The sequence below is a fragment of the Aspergillus melleus genome (assembly GCF_016097325.1).
Source record: "Aspergillus melleus strain CBS 546.65 chromosome Unknown contig3, whole genome shotgun sequence".
Lineage (NCBI taxonomy): Eukaryota > Fungi > Ascomycota > Eurotiomycetes > Eurotiales > Aspergillaceae > Aspergillus > Aspergillus melleus.
In genome coordinates this window covers 5,030,318-5,051,372 of record NW_025763372.1, presented here as the reverse complement: position 1 = coordinate 5,051,372, position 21,055 = coordinate 5,030,318, and the positions used below count along the sequence as shown (strand labels likewise).

General features: G+C 53.2%; 6 protein-coding genes across 6 annotated transcripts; 3 read left to right on the top strand and 3 right to left on the bottom strand.

Annotated features, from left to right (window-relative positions):
- Nucleotides 1-101: 101 nt before the first annotated feature.
- LDX57_006780 (phosphatidylinositol-3-phosphate-binding ubiquitin-protein ligase) lies at nucleotides 102-1,719 on the bottom strand (the record flags this gene model as incomplete). Its single annotated transcript, XM_046088498.1, has 2 exons — nucleotides 102-728; nucleotides 793-1,719. 2 exons carry the CDS (start codon nucleotides 1,717-1,719, stop codon nucleotides 102-104), a joined length of 1,554 nt encoding a protein of 517 aa, XP_045944468.1.
- A 1,176-nt stretch (nucleotides 1,720-2,895) lies between these two features.
- LDX57_006779 (uncharacterized protein) lies at nucleotides 2,896-6,551 on the bottom strand (the record flags this gene model as incomplete). Its single annotated transcript, XM_046088497.1, has 3 exons — nucleotides 2,896-4,458; nucleotides 4,530-5,913; nucleotides 5,977-6,551. The coding sequence occupies 3 exons, from the start codon at nucleotides 6,549-6,551 to the stop codon at nucleotides 2,896-2,898; spliced, it is 3,522 nt and encodes a 1,173-aa protein (XP_045944467.1).
- Nucleotides 6,552-10,870: 4,319 nt separating this feature from the next.
- On the top strand, nucleotides 10,871-14,533 carry LDX57_006778 (uncharacterized protein; the record flags this gene model as incomplete). The annotated part of the gene is made up of 5 exons (XM_046088496.1): nucleotides 10,871-13,643; nucleotides 13,713-13,910; nucleotides 13,963-14,014; nucleotides 14,063-14,409; nucleotides 14,460-14,533. The coding sequence occupies 5 exons, from the start codon at nucleotides 10,871-10,873 to the stop codon at nucleotides 14,531-14,533; spliced, it is 3,444 nt and encodes a 1,147-aa protein (XP_045944466.1).
- Nucleotides 14,534-14,717: 184 nt separating this feature from the next.
- LDX57_006777 (cystathionine gamma-synthase) lies at nucleotides 14,718-15,978 on the top strand (the record flags this gene model as incomplete). The annotated part of the gene is made up of 2 exons (XM_046088495.1): nucleotides 14,718-14,879; nucleotides 14,935-15,978. The coding sequence occupies 2 exons, from the start codon at nucleotides 14,718-14,720 to the stop codon at nucleotides 15,976-15,978; spliced, it is 1,206 nt and encodes a 401-aa protein (XP_045944465.1).
- Nucleotides 15,979-17,937: 1,959 nt separating this feature from the next.
- LDX57_006776 (uncharacterized protein) lies at nucleotides 17,938-18,882 on the bottom strand (the record flags this gene model as incomplete). Its single annotated transcript, XM_046088494.1, has 1 exon — nucleotides 17,938-18,882. One exon carries the CDS (start codon nucleotides 18,880-18,882, stop codon nucleotides 17,938-17,940), a length of 945 nt encoding a protein of 314 aa, XP_045944464.1.
- An 887-nt stretch (nucleotides 18,883-19,769) lies between these two features.
- LDX57_006775 (uncharacterized protein) lies at nucleotides 19,770-20,522 on the top strand (the record flags this gene model as incomplete). The annotated part of the gene is made up of 1 exon (XM_046088493.1): nucleotides 19,770-20,522. One exon carries the CDS (start codon nucleotides 19,770-19,772, stop codon nucleotides 20,520-20,522), a length of 753 nt encoding a protein of 250 aa, XP_045944463.1.
- Between the last annotated feature and the right edge of the window lie 533 nt (nucleotides 20,523-21,055).

Here is a 21,055-nt window from a genome sequence, read left to right as displayed (position 1 = left end):
AATAGAAATGCCGGAGAAAAACAAAAGACCAGCAGGTTCAACGCCATTTACTCAATATCCAGTGAGAGTACCCAAAAGTGAAACCAAATACGAGTCCAAGCTCATGAGACCTTATGCACGGGACACTCCTTCTTCCGCTCAAACCATTCCACGATGCATCGCTTATGGAACTTGCACAGACATTCCAGACGCACCAGCGCCTGGCCAACTTCGTAATCCTCCATACAGATGGTACATTCCTGCGTGGACCCGTCGTGGCCCAGACAATCCTTCTCCGTCGCCGTGAACGCCAGCATGCGCACCGGCAACGCGGGCTGCGAGACCGGACTACCGCTTTGCGACGGCGAGCGCGTCTGTCGGCCGTGACTCTGGATACACCCCCGGATGTGGGCTTCCCGGAGAGTCTCGTTCCCGTCGGCGCCCAGGGGAGGAAGTTCGTGGTCGCAGATCGGACAGAGATCGCGCTCGTGGACGCGGCGACTACCATGCGAGGTGGAATGGTGGCCGTACAACGACGGCGCAGGCTGAGGGATTCCCGAGTGGTGCGGAGCGTAAACTGCATGCGGAGGCGCCCCTATCAAAGGGGGCAGCCGACCCGACATGGACCCGTAATTCATCGAACGCTCCGGCAACTGAGATCCAAGCGAACCTCCTAAGCTGGCAAAGGTTGATGAATAGTCATTCGATCCTACCGTTCGGCGGCCAGGCCGGGAAGAGAAGTTGTCATGCTGCTGTCGGTTAGTTGCTCGTTCCACCTGGAGGTCGAGTATTCTTTCGAGATCCAGTACTCACAGTTGCAGTATAAGACGGTCTACTAGGAATCGACATCGAGTGGTAAGATCGATGCCGGGACTGATTCGTTTGGCCTGGACAAGATCGGAGGGTGGTGTATCCACGGGGAGGATCGGGGTTAGGATCAGGCACACACGGGTTACAAAGTCGCACCTCCTCGCCGCCTCCCAGAGCCGGGTTGATGGCAGCGTTGGGGTTGAGGTCCGCGTCCAAGAGCTGAGCAGCGCGGGGTGGAACCAAGGGCGCCACGGACGAGCGCTGCGAACCTGGCGGCCGGACGATAAATTGCCGCGGAATGGTGATCCGGTGCGGTGAGCATGACGAGCACACTACCCGCCCACACTTTCGACAGTGGTGTTTGCGGTACCAGAAACTGAAGGGTTGTTCGCAGATGGGACATTCCGTCACCTCCGTGTCAGGCTGCCAGCGCGGACGTATATATTCCAAAAAGTTATTTCCCGTGCGAGACCACGAACTACGCCGCTCGCCTGTCGGCGAGTGGTGCTGCTGCCGCGGCGGTGAGGACGATGACAAGTCGATGGCCGTAGCGTACGACGCGCCGGGCTGGTGGGCATCACGTCTAGTATGCGAGGATCCGCTCGAAATAGACCTGCTATTCGAATCCGACAGTCTCCTACTAGGTCCGGCTTCCACGCCGTCTCCGGATTGCGCGCGTCTCAGCCAGGCCTCGCCATCATGTACCAGTCGTCTCTTGCGGTCGGAGCCAGAGAGGGTGGACCGCCTTCTCTCCGCACGTCGTTCCGAAGAATGGGACGAAGAAGGACCCGCCTCGCTGGCCCCTACGACGCTGTAGGAATTCGCATGGGGTCTGGTCGGGGGACGTTCGGGGGCGGCGAAGACCTGATGGGCGCGGGTGGCGGGAGGATTGGACGAGGCTGAGGAGACGGAACTCGACAAGGACGACATGAACCTGGAAGTTGGATCGGTCGCAGCGAGAGATCTTCTTCCTAGGGCAGTAGAGGAGATCAATCTCCGGCGTTTGGAGGACGGGCCGTCATTGACTGGGTGGCGTGGTGGTGCCAGGGCGGAAGGATTCGGGGAATTGGGTCGCGATACAGAGAGGTCGGAGTGATAACTAGTTTGAGGGGGGAGATGATCACGGAGGATCGGCGAGATAAGGAGCGGTGAGAATGGAGGGTGAAAAGCGTGTAACACACTAGACAAGAGGCGAGATCGAAATGGCGCCGTCACTCTGTCCAAAGAGGACAAGACCAGGCCTTATCAACAGGGCGATAGGAGGGAGAGAGACGGCCGTGCGAGAGGAGAGAGAGAGAAGACAGAAGGGAAAGAGAGAGAGAAAGAAGAGAGAAAAGGTGCCGGTCTCGTGACACTCCGGTTCTCCCTCTCACACCAATTTGACTGGTTCTTTTTTTCTTCTTTTTCTTTTCTTTTCCTTTCTCTCCCCTTTTTTTTTCAAAATTATTTCTAGTTCCCAACGATCTAGCAAAGGTTAAACAGGACTGCAGGGCCGGTCGAAGCCGAGGATTTGCCGCCACACGAAAAGAGGCGCACCAGACCCCGCGTGATCCCTGCAGCGACTCGTACTCGACGTGGAAATCACTCTGGAAGTCCGGCTGATCGCGACTCGATGACCGTTGACTGTTCAACTGTCCATGTCAGAGGATTTGTGCTTTCCTCGTGAGGAAGTTCTCCTGTTTTCCTCCCTCTTGAGGTGACATCAAGTCGCCACTCACATAGTTCCGTCCGAGATATAAATATTCTACTCTGTATCTATCTACTTGCTCATTTTAGCTACTTTAACTACTATAACCCATTCCACAGGTCCTCATGTATATCAGATAATTGATTATCAACCGATGACGAAGACGAGCCATCGGCCCTATGTACACGTACATATGTAACAAGATCCAACCGTATATCACAAACGCCACGGCGCACACTTTTCCGATTAAAAAGGAAATTCGTAAGTTTGATATCAAGATACAGAATCGAATGGGAATGAAGGCGCCGGAAATCAATCACGCTGCCGGATCAAGAACCAACGGAATGCAACAAAAAGTAAAAAGTGCCACCGGGTGTATTGCATAGGAAGAGACAATTCGCAAAGGATGGGACGACAGTTTATCGTCCTTCCTCGGAGTGATGGTGAGGCTCGTCGACAAGCTCGGCCGCGCTTCCCGTGAAGGAGGGCTCGTCCGGGCTGGCCTCGTGGATATAGTCGCGAGTGCGATGTTGCGCAACGTACCCCATGCTCGACGGTCGTTCCACCCGGCCCTGACTGTGGCCCTCGTGTGCATGGTGCCGGCTGGAAGAGGTGGACGCCGTTGTGGAGGCAATCGAGAAATTGCGGTCTCGGGACGGCGAACTATTCGCACTGAAGGGCAACCGGCCGGTGCCCGACGAAGAAGGATGGAGTTGGTTCGGGGGGAAGATGGGCTCTCCGTAGTCATGGAAATCTCTAGGATCCCCCGTCGCTACCTCTTGTACGGCCGGAAGGGATTTCTGAGACATATGCTCGTCTCCCAAGTCTATTGAGCGCGCAGACTCATGCCGTTGCCCGGGGTTTGCAGGTGTCTCCAACATCAGGGACGGAGGCCGAGAGCTACGGCGCGAGCCCAAACGGCTCGGAAGCTCAATAGCACCGCCCGCATCAACCTGCGGCAAACTGAGTGGAGCAACATTTGTTGGTCGGTGGTGCTCCTCCTCGGAATCCTCGTCGTCCTGCTCGTCGTCCGAGCTACGATATACCGACTCCCCTTCCGAGTTCTGGCGCTTATGTCCACCGGCAGCACTGGCTGCACCAGTCCCGGCACCGACGGCACCGGAGGCGGTGCGATCTCCAGGCTCGTCAGAGTACGGTTCATTGTACTCTGGTTCGGGGAAGAGACCCGGAGGCGGAGCCCGTGAACTCCGGACAACTTCAAATCCTTTTCCTTTCTCCTTTGTCTTGCCTTGGAACAGGTTCCTGAAAAATCCCGTCGCAGACGAAACAGGGCCCGTCGGGTCTGCCGGGCCCGTTTTCAACTTGCGCGTGCCGGACTGTGATAACGGAGGGCCGCGCACCCGATAGTAAAAGTCCACTTCACGAACGGCGTAGTCTTTCTGTGACTGCCGAGGATCGTCATAATCCAGATCATCCTTGGGCGCCGGAATATAAGCCGGCACCGGGGTGGCTCTTCCCGAAATCGACGGGCCTTCGATTATATCGTCGTCGTCGGCATAGCTGGCCACACGCTGACCGCGACTACTCTTTTCGCCCATGCTCCCTTCTGTCCCCTTCCGACGGGGTCTTGGGGGTCGGTAATAAGGGTCCTGCGGATGCATGGCGAATATAGGCCCGCTCTTGGGAGAGTTACTGCCGGGCGTGTGGTAGCCCGCGCCCTGGAAAGTCGTGTGGCCGCCAGGCGTCGACGGTGCAAAGATGCCGCTGCTGTTAGCCCGGCTGTGCGTTCCGCCGTGAGCGCTCGCGGACTCGTAAAACGCGCTGGTTCTGCCGTCGCTGGCAGTCGCCCGGTTGAGGAGCAAAGCCGAGCTACCCGACAGACTCCGGGGTCGTGATCCGTCGAATTGAGAGGATAATCGATCGTCTGCGTGGCCCAGCATCGCAGCCTCGGAGCCCATGCTTTGACGAGTTCCTGCATCACGCCTTGGCACCCGCCGCGAGAGTTGGCGCATACCGAACACCTAGAGAAACTCATTAGCACAGTCCACTATCTACAAAGGGAAAGGAAGAAAACAGGAGGGTATCAACAAACCTTTGTGAGACCGCCACGGGTAACGCCACCTTCATTACCACCGGCACCAGCCAGTCGTGCAATGACTTCGATCAAGGTTTGCAAGGCATTCAGGAAAAATCCAAAGACGAGAACCAGGGCGTGGAGCAGCAGAATCACGTATCCGATCCATCCTCGCGCAACCTGCGGGACCTGCAAGGAGGGAACAAAAACAACGCTGAGCAAAATCGTGAGGAACCGAACCACAGTGAAGCAGGCATGGTATAAATTCATAGAGGTGGGCGAGGCGAAAGGGCGGAAGGCAAGAAGAGTGAGAAGCGATACGACTTCGCAAATGGCCAGGAGCACGATCTGGGCGATTCCGGACGGCTGCAGCGCGCCGATGGCAACGCCGCGGGCGAACGAAATGAAGATCGGAACCACCGCGTAGGCAGCCGCGTCGTCACAAAAGGTGTTGTACAAGGGGCCATACAACAGCACGGTAGGTAGGTCATCGAAGAGGTAAGATTTAGGGCGCGTACTCGCGATCAGCCGGATCGTCCAGATAGAAAAGGCTATCAATATCAGGATGACTACAACGGCAAGAGCCACACAATAGGCTGGGGATTTGCTGGCGATGACCAGCTGGTAGAAAGAGAGCGAGATGAGCGGTAGAAAGAGGTAGTTGAACACGATCCGGATCACATTGCCCACGGTGAACGGCATGTTCTTGGCACGAAGGTCTTCCTCGGGGATACTCGCAATCTCGCGGTGCAGCCAGCGAAAGGCAAAAGCCAGCTGGATGAGAAGCATGATGATGACCACGATGACGAGCAGCCACACCATCATGTTGGGCCACAGGTCCCGAGGAGACGCCATTCCAACGTAGTGCTCCATTCGGTCCAGACCATCAGTCGCGTTCACACTGTAGACCCCATCCGAGACGGGATTGCGCTCTTTGCCGGAGTCCAAAAAGCTCTGGTTGAACATGAGCGCCGACCAAGCCACTTGACTAACTACGGGTTGATAATAGCCGGGGTAGTTCAGGGATAGAGCGCCCGTCAGCACGGCAAACTGTAGGTATTGGAGGCAATCCCCAAACCCGGGCGTCACCAGTCGTAGCACATCCTCGTCGCGGCCGTAATTGCTGGTCCAGTGGAAAGGGTCCGTCGTACCCCAGGGACTGAAGATTGCCGCAGTTACAGTAGCGACCCCTACCAGGATGAGAATCACCAGGGGCACATATGCCAAAGCGCTCTTCAGCGACGATCCCAGGTCGGGGGTGACGTCGACCGACACGCATCCAAGTATTGTAGCATCGGCATCGCCGGATTTGATGGTGAGAGTAGACGAGAGAGTGGAGAAGTGATAGGATGACAGCATGTCATGCTGGAAGGAGATGGCTCGCAAGGCACTCAGGTCGCTCCTGGATGATCACACAATGTACTTGTCAGTAGCTGTCCATCAGAAGAGACGAAGATTCACTCACGCGTTCGCGTTAAACACCGGCGTCAACGGACAGTCCCCTTGGATGACGGAATTGCAGAAGCGAGACGCATCGCTGTAGGGAGAAAAGCTGACGACGTTGACGGCCGTCAACAAGGTGGAATATTTGTTGTTCGTGGTATCCAGATCCAGGATCTTACCCACGGTCTCGTTTGGATTGGTCCATTGGGGATCATCGGCAGATGGGTACGACGCCCGCCGATCGGCGGTCCCTGAAACGTTGCCGTAGACCGTCATGTTCAGGGCGTGTAGCGGATTGACCAGATCAAAGTGGACTGCGACGTCCAGCGGGACGAATTGTAGCTGGAGCGGGCTCGACTCGATGACGGACTTCCCTAGGCAGTTCTCGAAATCCAACAGCACGGCGCCGGTCGAAGTCACCAGGACCGAGACCATCACCACCAGCATCCACATCCACGCTACTCCACGGCCCATCGAAGCCGGTCGCCGCCGTCGCGGTGGTCGCAAGCTCTGACTCCATGTCCCCGGTTCGCCGCAAGCTTCCGTCGTCGAGTCCGGACTGTCATGCCATCGCGCGTCGCGGTGTTCAACACCCATCACGGCCGCCGAGTATTGATCGGATGACCTCCGCGGGGAGGTCAGCCCCCTCTTCGAGCGATTTAATCCACGTTGTGCACAGGTCGTTCCCGGAAATCTCGGTCGGTCCGTCGAATCGGATGAAGCCCGTAAGGAAACAAGACGCGATCCTCGCAGATAGACGGAACGAACGGTCGGAGGAGAGGGAGGAGAGGAGAAAAGCGAATGTTCGTCGGATCAAGAAATCGACCGACGGTTAGGAATGCGAAAAGGGGAGGAAATGACTCCTCGACCTACCCCGAAATGGTAACGTAGGGGATGCGAACCATAACTTCGGAGGGAGAGGGATGGCGGGGGAGGAAAGGATGGGAGGGAGTTCGGAAAGGAGGGAGGGAAAGAGGGAGGAGAGGCGAAGGAGAGGGTGGGCGAAGAGACCGGGATTCAGGCTTGTTGGGGCCCAAACGGGAGGTTTGTTAGTGGTGGATCGAAAAGCCAGTCAGACCGGTGGAACAATAAGGGAGGCCGTCAGACCGAGCAGAAGAACAAGTCCAAACACACAGGAGAATCGAAAGTGAAAAAGGAAAAGAAAAAGAGGAACGACCTAAAGCTGCGCCTTGTTTGCTCACTTTGTTCCGCTGCTAAACTTGGAAACGCTAAGGAAAAGTAAACAACACCAACTCAACCAGTCGTTGGAGATGTCTCAGCCATGTCACTCTTCTCCTACACCGTCGGATCTCGTATGATCCATTGGACTCTGATTTCTGGCTCTCTCTCTCTCTCGTGAGGTTTTTCGCTCTCTGATCATTATTCAGAATCTCTCGTGGACTCGTTCCAGTTTCCACTAGGCAGACATGATAAAGTGACCCAACTACGGAGTCGGGATACTCTGCAGATCGAACTAGCGCTCACTAACTACTGCTAGGCCGTTGGTCCGTTACTCTACTCCGAATATTCGATCTCATAATCGAAATCCCCTTCTGGATGCTACTACATATCGGAGAAAAACCTGCACTGGTTTAACGAATGCCTATGCTGGTGGAAAACGCCCGGAATCCGACCTTGCGTGAAATACTCCTCCCTAGGAAGTTATACGGAGTCGCCCTCGACGGGTCAAAGGTCGACGGGGCAAAGGATGCATGCTAGTTGTCAGTCCTGCTCGTATCATCGTCCAGTCAGATGCAATCTGACCCCAACTCTGGCCAGGTTCGAGAGGAGAGTTTGTGCCGTGCGACCAGAGCGACACGAACAGGCAGAGATCCCCGACCGGCTTCATGACGGGTGGGTAAGAGACCCTTGAACCGGGATGATCTCAAGGCTTGTTTTGTACCTTGTTTATTTATTGTTAGTTAGACTGTTAGTGTTAGTGGTTGTAGATTAACTGGCGGGCGAACTAGCTCGATCAACAATAACCACAGGGCCCTTGTCCTACTGCTAGCCGTCCCGCCTGCCGGATATATATTTGAGATTCCTCACCCTTGGGTTAGGAGAGGTTCCAGGGAAAGCAGGTTATGTACAGAGGAGAGAAAGCGACTAAGAAACGGAGTAGCTAATGCTTGATTAACTATCAGATAAGAATACTAGAATCCCTTGTCGAGGGATTGGATGGAATGATCTTCCGATCGGACCTTCACAGTATAAACCTGCACAACATCAACTATACGAAGCATCTATATATAACAACGGAAGACATGATTAGAGAGAAACACCATTCATACAGGCACATGTTCACTGTGTACTGAAGTAACTACAGCGTATGTACGGAGTATGCAATGAACGACAACGGTGTACACAAGTGTAGCTGCATAAAAACTTGGCTCGAGTCTAGCGCTCTAGACTACGCGATGACATGCCGGATGCTCGCCTGCACAGTGGCGCTTCTGGTGAGACGCCGCCGGATAGATGAAAGAGGAAAGCCGGCCAGCCCGGTACCCTGCCTCAGATTGGTGTCCTTTGCAAGCAGCAATTCCCACCGGTAGGTATAAATAATAATATTATTGTGTGGTGCATGTAGATTGTACGGAGCAGATGGCCCGGTGGTCCATAATTAGGGTCCTTTAGATTACTAGTATGATACTCCGTAGTATGGTGCCCCGTACCGTGTATGGACTCGAACCAGACAGGTAGAGATCAACATTGCATCAGCTCGCGCTGTCCAGGGATAGGAAGAAGCTCGCGTCAAGCTTTGGTGTCAGAACTCCAAACACCCAACGTCCAGATTCCCATGTTTCAGGAATGGGAAATTGGGACGCCAGCGAAGGCGGAGCGTGGAGTACCCGACGGCTCGTAGATATCCTGAAACGAGCTCGATTCAGAGCTCTTTGCATTAGCCCAGAGTACTCCGTACTGTGCAATGAATATCAACTGAATAATATATGAGGGTCTTCCATACGGTGTAAGCCCCTGTTCTCGTTTTCCCTCCCCCTTTTAAATTTAACTCCAGCCAGCATTGATCAAGCAGATCATGGCATCATTGGCTTTTTCACGCGCGCGGGATTCGCCAGCCCGGGGGGGTTGAATTCCAGGAGGTTGGCCATCCAGCGTCTCCCACGTAATCAGGCGGTTCATGAGCGGATCGAATCCTTTGTTTATTTTGATTCTCAGGGTATTCTCCGAGGGAGCGGGTGAGACAAAGCATTGGAGATCGAAACCGACAATGGGAAGAGTATTATCAGGATTGTCAGTGATTATATTCCCCTCCTATCTGTGTAGATAGAACTGTAGAAGTGTATACCAACTGGATATACACTGGGAACAAACGCAAGAAATCAAATGGAAAGAAATGAGTCGTCAGCGCCCCACCGGCAATCAGCAGGGTTGGCCCGGACGGGACTAGCGGCGTTTCACAATGAGCGAGAGTGGGGCGGGTTTCACCATTCATTGGTTCAGGCACCCCGATTGAGAATAATCATTTCGCTCCGGTTATATTTAGCTGTCCGTAGGAGTACTATGTAGTTGATGTAGTCCTCTGGAAACATGCAAACGATCCGGCCGTTGTTTGTGCTCTGCCGGGAGCATGGAGGCAGGTCTATACAGAGTAAGTGCTGTATACAGCAGTATTGGACAAGATAGGAGTGAGGAATGAGGACACAAAACACCAGCCTTCAAATGATCTCTGATATTGCCCACGTGCCGTAGACCCTAATTGATTCCTTACTAGGTATACTATGCCTACTATACTATACCAAGACTGCCGAGTCACGCGTCGATAGGGCAGATGACAGACTTACGGAGGAATATTCAAGACATTCTTAAGTGATTAAGGGCAACGGAGTGATTCGTAGCATCATTCCGTTATTTGCCTGCTTTGATTATTGCGGAGAACCACGGTCGACCCAAGCCGTCTCTCCCTCGGTCGGCGACGTTTAATACGTACCACTCCCAGTCCACTTCCTCTTCCTCTTCCTTTCTCTCCCCCTCCTGCAGCTTTCCTTCGCCTCGTCCATTTTTCTTTTCTTTTCTTTTTCTTTTTATTTTTTCGTTCTCTCGTTCTCTCCATTCTTCCCTCCGATCATTCGTTCTCCAGGAAATCTTTTCCCTGCGACAGCTGCTGGTCCAGCTTGGCAACCATTCCATTTGGCGCCTGTCGTTCCTGCTCCAGACATCCCCACCGTCCCCTCGCCTCCATTGGGGGAGTGAAATTGGTTTATTCTCTCGCGTGCAGTTGTCCATCCCGACTAGGTCTGTTTAGATCCCTAGCTAAAATGCCCACTGTTCCCCCCCCCTGAACTCTGAAGTCGTTCGCATGGCCCCCCCTCTTCATAGCCGCCGTCTCTGAATGGTCGTCTAATTGATTGGTCTTGGTAGATCGCCCGTTGCCGACTCCACCAAACAGCCAAAGGGAATCGCGCTGTCCTTTGTATTGCACCTGGGGCAATTTATTCCCTTGCGATCATCTACCCTAGTGCCGGTGTCCTATTTCCTCTCCGTCTCTCGCTCTCGCTTCCTCCCCGCCCTCTCCTTTACCTCCGGATCACCCTTCTCTCTCTCTCTCGCGCGCTCTCTCGCTCTCTCTTTCCCTCTTCTTTCCTCCCCTCCCCTCTTCTCCTGATTTCCTTTCCGACAAGCTGCTATCTATTCTTTGACTAGACCGTTCTGGGTCATTGTGTCAGTGCTGCCGTCCGAACTCGATCGTCTTCGCATCCCCGAACCGTCCGTATCGCATCCACTTTAGTTCGCCCGAGCGTTCGCGAAGGGACAAATAGCGCGGGGAAAAAAGTACGGGGAGGCGTTTCTTCCGTTCGGCGTCCAGCATACTATCCGACCCCGTACTGCGGTACTGCAATGCTCTAGAGCAGTGCCTTGCCCCTATTCAGACATAACTTTCTTGTACAACGGTCAAGATGTCGGCCGACGACCCCTTTTCCTTTCTTGATCATAATAATACCGAGCGGAAGCCGCCGAAGAAGGCTCATTGGAGGGAGAAGTTATTCTCCAAGGACAGACGCAACAAAGGTCCCGATGATCAGCAGATCGAAGCCTTCCTAGCCCCTGCTCGCTCCAAATCCGTATCGTACGGAGCGCCGTCCGCAGCTGCAGCCTCGAGAGGGCTGCCAACGCCCCGCTTAGATGTGTCCCAGCGATTCCCGTCGTCCCAGGAGCTCTCGAATACCTCTCCCACCACGCACCCCGCCTCCGCTACTGAACTCTACTCTTCTGTAAACTTCCCTAAACCCCAGAAGAAGCGCAACGGGAAAACATTGAAGGTCAAATTCAGCGACAAGGTGCCAGAATTGATCGGCGAAGGTGGAGATGAATCCGAAGTTCCCACCATGGAGATATCCCTTCACCGTAACACTCGTCACAATGGCGGACCAAGCGGTGGCTCTACGGACGCTGCTCCGTCGTTGCCGCAGCTGCAGTTGGATACTTCCTTCGGAGACGGTCATAAGGGGATCACCCGACAAAAGACGCGGCATCGGAAAGATGTCAACGTCAATGAGGACGAGGATGAGGATACTGGGAACCGCAAGCCATTGCTTATTCAGAATGCGCAGGACTCGGACTTCCTCATGTCGCTGAATCTGGGCGACAAAGGCTCTCGGTTATCATTCCGCGCCTCCCCCGAATCCAACTCGTTTGCCCAGCGGGTGCGCGACAAAATGCAGGCCGAGGAGGGTCGCGCTCTGCAACAACACCGGTTTGATGAGCCGACCTCGCCGAGTAAGGAGGAGACGAGACCGGACAGTCCTAGTTCGGCCTACGATGATACCCCTCCTCTGTCGGAGACCGAGACAACGCCGCCGTCCAACTCCCTGCGGAGCCCGGTGAGCGATACCCAAGGGGGTCAATACTCCGCGCTGCCGCCAGCTTATCAGGCGGGCTCGAACGCCCAGAATCGTTCTCCTACCAAGTCTCTGCCCTCGATCCCAAGCGATTCTCCTTTGGACCGCCTGAGTCAACAGCTCACCAGCGGAGAACTCCGCGATTCCCCCAAGAGTAACCCGCAGCCACCCAAGATGTCTTTGAGGGCTGTTGCGAACCAGATCAATGACACGGCGTTCATCGAACTCAAAAAGTACGTGGCGCAATATGAAATTCTCATTCGGCGGTCCGCCGAGAACGTCAAACCGTTGATGGAAACTTCTCTGGCCGAGTGGATGCGTGCGGCCGTGTGGTGGTTTCTGCGAGGGAAGAAGAGACTGGAAGCCTACGCGCGCGCTTCCCGGCCGTCGAGCTCCAGTGGAAGACCGGCTCGGCGGACGTCCCCGGATGACGCCCGACAGGCAGTGGTGGATCTGGGCAAGTCTCTGTGGATTCTCGACAACATCGTCACGCAACACCCGGAAGTCACTCGCTACGGTGCTATGAGCGTCGACGCCTTGCTTGCGGTGGTAAATACGACCGGCGACCGGCAATTGGCCGATCTGCTGGCGTTGCATCAGGTGCTCTTGAACCATCTGCGCTCGTTAGCCATGTCCATAAAGCGGAATAATATCATCTCCACGATCGGCACCGAGGACGAGGCCGCAAACCGGGGTGACATGAGCGTGTGGGTGCGATACCCTTTTTTCGCGCCCGACGTCTCCGCCGTCCTCTCGGGTACTGCCAGTCGGTCCATGTTGATTGACAGGTCTGGCAAGTCACCGGATCTGGTGAACATGATGCCCCTCGGAGATACGAATCGGTTGTTCAGCTACGGGAACATGTTTGTGGATGTGTTCGTGAGTTCCAACGAGGATGACGCCGATCAGCAATTCTCCATCCCCTGTGTTCTGTCCATCGTGCGCGACCGCGGTGACTGGTACGTATTTGCCGCCATCACCAGCCAGAGCGAGCTGGTCAACATCATGATCCAGTCGGATCGCAAGAAGGGGCCTACTTGGGAAAACGTGGAGTGGCAAGTTCGTTCGCACTCCATGCGCGTGAAGCTGCCCCGTGGCTTCGAGCTGGATGTCAATTTCCAGGAAGAGGATTTCAAGACTCTGTGGAATATTGTCCAGTATACCATGAAGACGGAGGAAAGCCTTCAGCCGGAGGCAGGCGAAAACATGGTCTTTGAGAGCACGCTGAAGATGTTCCACTACATGGATCCCGGTTCGCAGAAAGCTTTCCCTGCGGAGCCCGTGGAGCGGTGTCGCCTTCGTCTGTTCGAGCGTTCGGTGACGGTGACCGAAGGCACCGGCCAGCGAAGCATTCACCAGGGCCACCGACTAACCGTGCTGACCAGCCCCAAGATCAAAACGCTTAGCAACATCCGGCATCTCCTCGGTCACAAAGAACCGATCGTGTTTGGCCTGCTCCGTGGCGAAGACGGAGCCCCTGCCCTTCTAGTCAAGGTGAAGGAGGATGGCAGGACCCGGTCGATGCTGATGACCTTCCAAGATGACGAGGAGCGTAGTGCCATCCATTCCATCCTTCTTGGAACGCTTCCTGGGGAAGCCGAAACGAAGACGCCGGATATCCCGATCCGTGCCTATTCCATCGAACAGCCTGCCGACCGATTTACCGGCAAGCCCGCTAAGACCCACCTTCAATTCCCGGCGGGCAGCGTGTCGGTGATTGATCAGGAGCATCGGATGGTTGATCATGGATATGGTCCCACGATTCTGTCGGAACATCTGCGAGCTTTTGTAGCTACGGAATGGGGATCTGCTACCGATCGTATCAACCTCGGTAGGTCTCGTTCTTTTCCATTCTTCTATTTTGTTTTTGGTTTATTACAGACCGGCTAATATTTTACAGCCCCCGGCGAGCTGAAACTTGGACTTGACATCAACAACCGAACCGGCCTCAGCCTTTTCCGCCCTGGGCAGCAGGATCTGACCCTTTCCCTTGCGGACAACCTCACATCCCCCGACATGCCCGACTCGTTAGCCACCTTCATGCAACTCGCCACGACCAAGCCAACAGTCCGGCGGTTCGACTTTGCGACAGTGAAAGGTAGACATAATCCGCGGCGATTTATAGCATCGGCAACTAATGCAGTGACTAGATCTTCATGCCTTCCAAGAGGCAGTGACTGGCTTTAGGGTGTTATTTGACAGGTGAGAATGGATTTCCTTGACTGGATGACCTCCGACTAAGTGAAACAGTGTGGCGTCTTCCTTTACGATATCCCGCCGCCGCATGGTGGTTCCCATTACGAAGAAGTGGGAGGCCAACATGGCTCGAATCCAGATTGTGCAGCAGGAGAAGGTCGTCCAGCTGCTGGCCTACCTGAACGACTTCCCCTACGGCAAGTGTATGAATTTCGTCCTCAAGTCAACCGACATGCTAGAGAACTTCGGTCGCGCGGGCAAATTCGGCGTCAAGATCGTCGATGCCAAATTCGCGCTGCCGAAGAACGATAATGACCCTGCATCCGATTACCTGTGCCTGGACATGCCGGAGTATCCGATGGAGCATGATGATATCTCGATTGCCTTTGATTCTGAAGCCGGTATGTTTCCTGGGCCTTGATAGCTATGGGCCGTCATACTGACAAGACAGACCGAACCAACTTCCAGACGGCCGCTCCAGGATCCGTTCGTGAAGCGTCACGAATGAGTTCACTCCGCCGGTAGCCTTCGAGCAGAGGATGCCACACACAGTCTTATCACGTAATTGAGTCATTGACGGCCGACCCACTGTCACGTGGGGTCCCTTCCCCACTCCCCATTCCAGTGTCCTTCATCCTTTTCTCTCCACCTTTCCTTCTCCTCACTTTCTTCTCCTGCTCAAATTCACCCCTCTCTTCTCGTATTCGCAATGGCTCCCCTCGATGGAAATGTTGGCGCTTCCACGCGCTCTCTTCACGCCGATGATCCTTTGAACCTGATCACCGATGTGGCCCCTCCCCTCCACCTTTCCACCACATTTCGCTACCCCAACAATCCCGATGATCTTGTGCCGGCCAAGGATCTCAGCGGGGTAAGCACTGGTCGATCTGGTTGCAATTCATAGTGCTAAATGATGCGGTCGTTAGTATGATCAAGACAAGACGAAGCACATCTATTCTCGAGCCACCGCGCCGAACTACACGCGGTTCGAAATGATCCTCTCGTCCTTGCTGAATGGTGATGTGGTCAGTTACTCATCGGGACTGTCTGCGTTGCATGCAGCCCTGACTTTGCTGAACCCCCGTCGTATCTCGATTGGCAATGGCTACCATGGATGCCACGGAGTGATTGCGCTGTTCAGCCGGATAACCGGGCTTCAGAAGTTGGATTTGGACTGTCCCGCGGAGGAATTGCACGCTGGCGACGTTATTCTTCTCGAGACGCCCGTCAACCCCCAAGGAACGGCGTTCAATATCGAAGAGTACGCGAAGAAGGCCCATTCCCGTGGTGCCCACCTTATCGTGGACAGCACCTTTGCCCCGCCGGGTCTCCAGGATCCTTTCCTGTGGGGTGCTGACCTTGTGATGCATTCCGGGACGAAGTACTTCGGTGGACATAGTGACATGCTGTGCGGTGTCCTGGCTACGAAGCGCCAGGACTGGGCGCGGCAGCTGTCCGCAGACCGGGTGTTCCTGGGCAGCGTGCTAGGCAACATGGAAGGCTGGCTCGGCGTGCGCAGCCTTCGAACCCTCGAGATTCGCGTGCAGCGGCAGAGCCAGAACGCCACGAATCTCGTCACCTGGCTCGACACGGCTTTGCGGACACCGAACCCGGCCGCCGGCAGCGATGAGGCCGCGACGCAGAGCGCCCTGCAGGGAGTCTACCACGCCAGCCTGCAGAAAGACGACGCTTCGTGGCTGCTAAAACAGATGCCCAACGGCTTCGGACCGGTGTTCTCCATTATGACCAAGGAAGAGGATGTCGCGCGCAAGCTGCCCAGCAAGTTGGCTTTCTTCCAGCACGCCACGAGCCTGGGCGGCGTCGAGACCCTGATCGAGTGGCGCACCATGTCGGATGCGACGGTGGATACGCGACTGCTGCGCATCAGCGTCGGGTTGGAGAATTGGGAGGATCTGCGGGCGGACTTGGTGCAGGCTTTCCGGGCGTTGGCCTCTGGGGATCGTACATAATTTGATTTTGTTGATATGATATGATATGGTATGATATGATTAGATTTTGATTTGTTTGTAGAGTTGTTGATATCATAGCTAGATGCTAAGAATTGTTGATTTTGAATTGTGAATTGATTGAATGGTGATGTATGTAGATGACCAACTAGAACTAGTCCCTTGCTGTGCATCTGGAATTCTAGGAATCCACATACATGTCTATTTCATGTACTGTGCTGTTGATATTAATGAGAGTTTGGTAGGTACTAGGCATACCCTGCTACCTACTGATCACCTATTTTACAATCCAACCACCATCCACGCTCCATGTATTTAGAATTCCCTAATCCTCACATCCTTCCCCGAAGCCCTTTGCAAAACCCTTGCAAACTCATCCCATAAACCGCCCCATTGTAGTTCCAAAACAAGTTAATTTCCCCATCCCTTGGTCATTCACAGGAACATTTGTAGTATGCAGTAATCAATTGACAATCTGCACGCCCAGTCACCAACCATTCGCTGACCTCGACTTCAGCTATCCCCAGATACATCGTCAAGACCTATCGACAACCCTACCTACCTCGGGGTATTTTTCAACTCCTCTCGTCAACCCTCCCTTTTCGAAACATTGTCTTCGCCTAGCCGCTATGCTGTAAGCTATGACTGCACCAAAGGCTATACCAACAAGTCTCACGCCCCATATAAGAAGAACCAAAGGCTGTTCTCTGAATCACGTAGGTATATCCGGCTTACTACGAGTCTAATCTGCCATATAAGTAACTACTGGAGCCAACACATCATGCACAGCCTTTTATTGAACACAAGACTTTGCCTGGTCACGAGGCTGCGGCTGCGGCGACTATAAATTCAACGCTCCGGTGGGTTATCTATAAAGAGCCTATTTCTCCCGTGAGAATTCCCCCTTTACCCGGCAAAGCTATAGTATATAGTTCTGACAAAGTTCTCAAGAAGGGTACGTGCACTCTAGATCCCCCCCCCCTTGCTATCATAGCGAAAGCACTGACTCCCTCCCCAGGACCAATTCATCTCCCAGACCAACTACCGCCAAAGCTAGCCCACATCACGCCAAAATGTGCTACCAAAACGTGACCTATTCCTGTGGCCATACCGGAAAATCATACTCTGTCGGATGTCACTGCGACACGAACCAAGGCCGGGTCTGAAGTACAGCATGGCATGCAGCGATGGGTGTAATGGATAAGAGGGTGAAAACTAGAAGTCTTGCCTCCGGATTTTGGGGTCGCGGTGTGGTGTGCACTTGGATTGTTTTTCCCGGTTACTTCACCTGGTTCTTGGATCCGGTCTGGTCTTGCTGATTTGTTTGTGGGTGTTGATATCTTGATAACTTGCTGTATGGTTCTTGATGCATGGATCCGTTCTACCTATCCTTGTCGGTGTTTATTTCTCGCTCCCTGAAGTCATTCGAATAGTGATGGGTGTGGAAAAGAAGAGACAAACCCTTCCAACTAAATTCAGTAAGTACTGACTAGGTAACTCTTCAGATCATGGTCTATCTGCCTGTATGTAATACTTTGATTGAGGTTTCGTTTTGTCCGTGGCAGGCTCATTAGAATTCTATTGTACGTTGGCGTTAGACCGAGACCTATTAGTTCCAGCTTTGGTTGCTGGAAAATAATGAGGGACTAGGGGTTGACCTATGCTTGCGGGCTGACGGGCAAAGTAAGCTCTAAATAGTGGGTCTCTGAGCATGGGCAGAAAAAGAAGCTTGTATGGTGTCCTTGGTCTATATTGCTTTGATCTCAAAGTTTACCACTCAGCCCTATTTGTAAAAGGGTCTTTCTGTTCTAGTCCTCTGCTCCGAGTCGTGAGGTCAAATTCCTGCTTAGCCCCTTCTTCAAGTACCCATCAGCCGTTGGCCCCAGATAGGTATCCATTGGCTCGCTACTCTGTCTCATTAAGCACGAGCTAAAGAGCATTCCAACTGGGACCTACATGATATCACCAGTAATAAGAAGCACTCGTCAAAGAAGTCAACGCCCGTTCACAATCCAACTCCGCCAAATACATGCCACCACCAAGTCCAACGACAAAATCATACCACCAGAAGCTCTCGCGTGTAAACATCAACGCCGTAGTAAAGTCCCAATATTCCGGATACCAACCCACCGATTCCCAGTCCAAGAAGCCAGTGATCTTCCCCTTTTCCACTAGAATATTATGATGTTTTAGATCTCCGTGACTGAAAACAACACGATGTGACATCCTCCCCATCCCCTTCGCGCGATCAAGCGCGTTAGTATATGCCTCCTCGGACGGGAACCCGCCCGCCCACGAAGGCCGAATTAGATATTCATTAAGCTCATCCTCAGATTCAAACGGTCCCATCGAGTGATTGGGGACCCGCACACTTCTAATGGCTGCGCCCGTTAGAGAGCAGATCCTATCACCGCCCCATGGATTTAGCCATCCGCGCATAGTCCCCAAATAACGCCGTAGCTCTTTGGATACCGAATCCCTTTCCTCGCTACTCAGCGTCTCGTATACCTGGCCTAGCTCTACACCGGGCAACCGAGTCATTAGAATCGAGACCGGCGCATGCGGCGTATCAGGATGCTCTGCGTAGCATATTACACGAGGAACAGGAAACCCAGCTGCGCGGGCGACTTGCATAGCCAGGACCTCTTCGACTCTGGTCCCGTCGGACCATTTCAGAATGAGGCCGAGTGGTAACTGGGCGATTTGGTTGTCAAAGGGGATGTCGAACCAGGCGCAGTAGAGCTGCGAGAATCGTTGAAGGTAGTCGTGTACGACGCCCCAAAGTCGACGCAGTCGGGGGGAGGTTGGTCGTGGTGTGGTTGGTATGCGTTCAGTTGTGAGAGGGCGGATTGGGTCTGGCCAGGTGTAATCTGGTAGGAGGTAGCGGGGGATGAAGTGGGACAGCATGGTGGATGCAGAACATCGGAGCGATATGGGCAGTAAAAGAAGAGACAGGTTATCAGGTAGGGGAGGTAGGTTTAAAGCAGCACAGATGGGGTAGTTTGCACGGCAAAACGCGGTGAGTGCTTAAATGTATGCAGTCTATCACTAGTTAGTTGGAGATGATAAGTCAGCGAAGTCATGGGAAAGGGATATAGTATAAAACGATTGAGTTTAGCACAACTATTTGATAGAAACTAAGTTGATAACATCTCTCCGAGTACATTGTATGAAAAGAAAAAACGGCAGCCGGCAGTTTAAAAATAGTCAGACAACGCTAATCATAGCCCCTGCTGTGATCGCGTGAATTCGCCTGTTGAGGCCGTCACCCCGCCTTCCCCGTGCAGACAACATTTGATTGATAATACTGCATGTTCAGTGCACTGGCTGGCTGAGGATGTAACATTCCCTGGTGCTTACATCCAGGTTCCGAGCACTCCGACCTATTCATATAGTTACCTCGGAGGCCAGCCACATGTGGGACTGGTGAATCGAACGGACGCGCAGTGTATGGCATAATTCGGACCACTGGCAGCACTCGCCTAGCTCTGGTGTGATAGTGGCGCCTGTGAGGTGATTCTGAGAGGACCTCAATGCAGGTATGTGGCTGGCGTCAAGTGTCAGCTGGTCAACGGCCAGTGGGATAGATATGACCGGGGTTAATGCAGTCAGACGCCTCGTTAATCGGCAAGAGAGTCTTTCTCCATTGGCCGCATGGATGAAGAATGACAACGGACTGAGTTATTTAAAGCGCATCTCGTTTGTTCACATCCATTCTGATCTCCTTGCCATTTCATACCTAAACCACACCCTTATCAGATATCCGATCTCTTACTCATTCGATTGCTTCTATAATGATCGTCAACTTGAACCGTGTCTGGCCCGCAAATAAAGACGGCCAGGTCGTGATCTCCATCGGATATATCCAAGACGACGAATACCATGATTACCGGCGCGACCGAGTCGAAAGTGTCGCAGAACAATGGCTAGATGTATTGCCTCGGAATGTGAGATTCAGTTTTAGAGGCGATCCAAATAGATGCCATGTCCGCATCAGCTTTGCAGCATCGCCCAGCAATGGCAATTGGTTCTCGCAAATCGGCACGGCGGCGCGGAATGTGCATAAGAGCAAGCCAACGACATACCTCAAGTGGACGAGTGACAAGAAGGTGATGAATCGCCACATCCTTCATGAATTTGGCCATATCCTCGGAGCCGAGCATGAGCATTTCTCGTCTGAATTTCCGTGGCAGTTCAACAGCACGGCGGTGTATGACCACTACGAGCAAGAGGTCAAAAACGAAAACGAGAGTAGAACGCCGAAGTGGTCGGATAAGCGGGTCAAAGAGAATGCCGTCGAGCGAGCATACACGAATGTGTTCAAGCGGGTGGATGAGAGTAATGTCCGGCATTCGATTTTCGATGACCAGTCGATCATGCTCTATTACATGAAGAAATCTTGGTTAAAACAGTCCGGCAGTGAACCGACAAGAACGCTCTATGAGAATTACTCTCTTTCATATTGCGACGGCGCGATTATGTACGAGGTTTACGATGAGCCAGACACGTTGTGGTCCTCGGACTCTTCTACGGATGAGGATGATTGAGGCTATATTGATCTACCAGGGGGCCACCAGAATCAAGCCAGATTGAGGGACATTGGTACTGCGTATTTATGGATCTTTCTGTTTTCTGTTCACAGCTTCCTGAATGCATACTTTATCCATGTATCCCGTTATTGCTGGGCCTCTTCAGATGAACTCGCCTGCTCCGTGTTAACTGAAATGCACATAATTAGTTCAAGTACTGTTTTTGTTCGCTGATCACATAATCATCTTAGTTCAACTTGTGCCTTACTGTTTTGATGCTAATCTCTTCACCAACTTTGTTTTTTTGTCTTAGACTCATTATCCTGCTCGTTGTCCTAGTTCAACGAACAGATTCACAACATTGATGCGTTCGAGTCTTGATTAGGATAGGTAAATGATTTAGAAGAAATACCAGGAAGATGAGTATGCCTGGGCGAGATTTCTTATGTAGAGTCAGATCAAATCGCTACGACTTGCAGCTGAGGGGATTCAGCTTCTCAGCGTATTCTAGAATAATCCTACTTTATTCTCGGACTTAAGATATGCGTTTA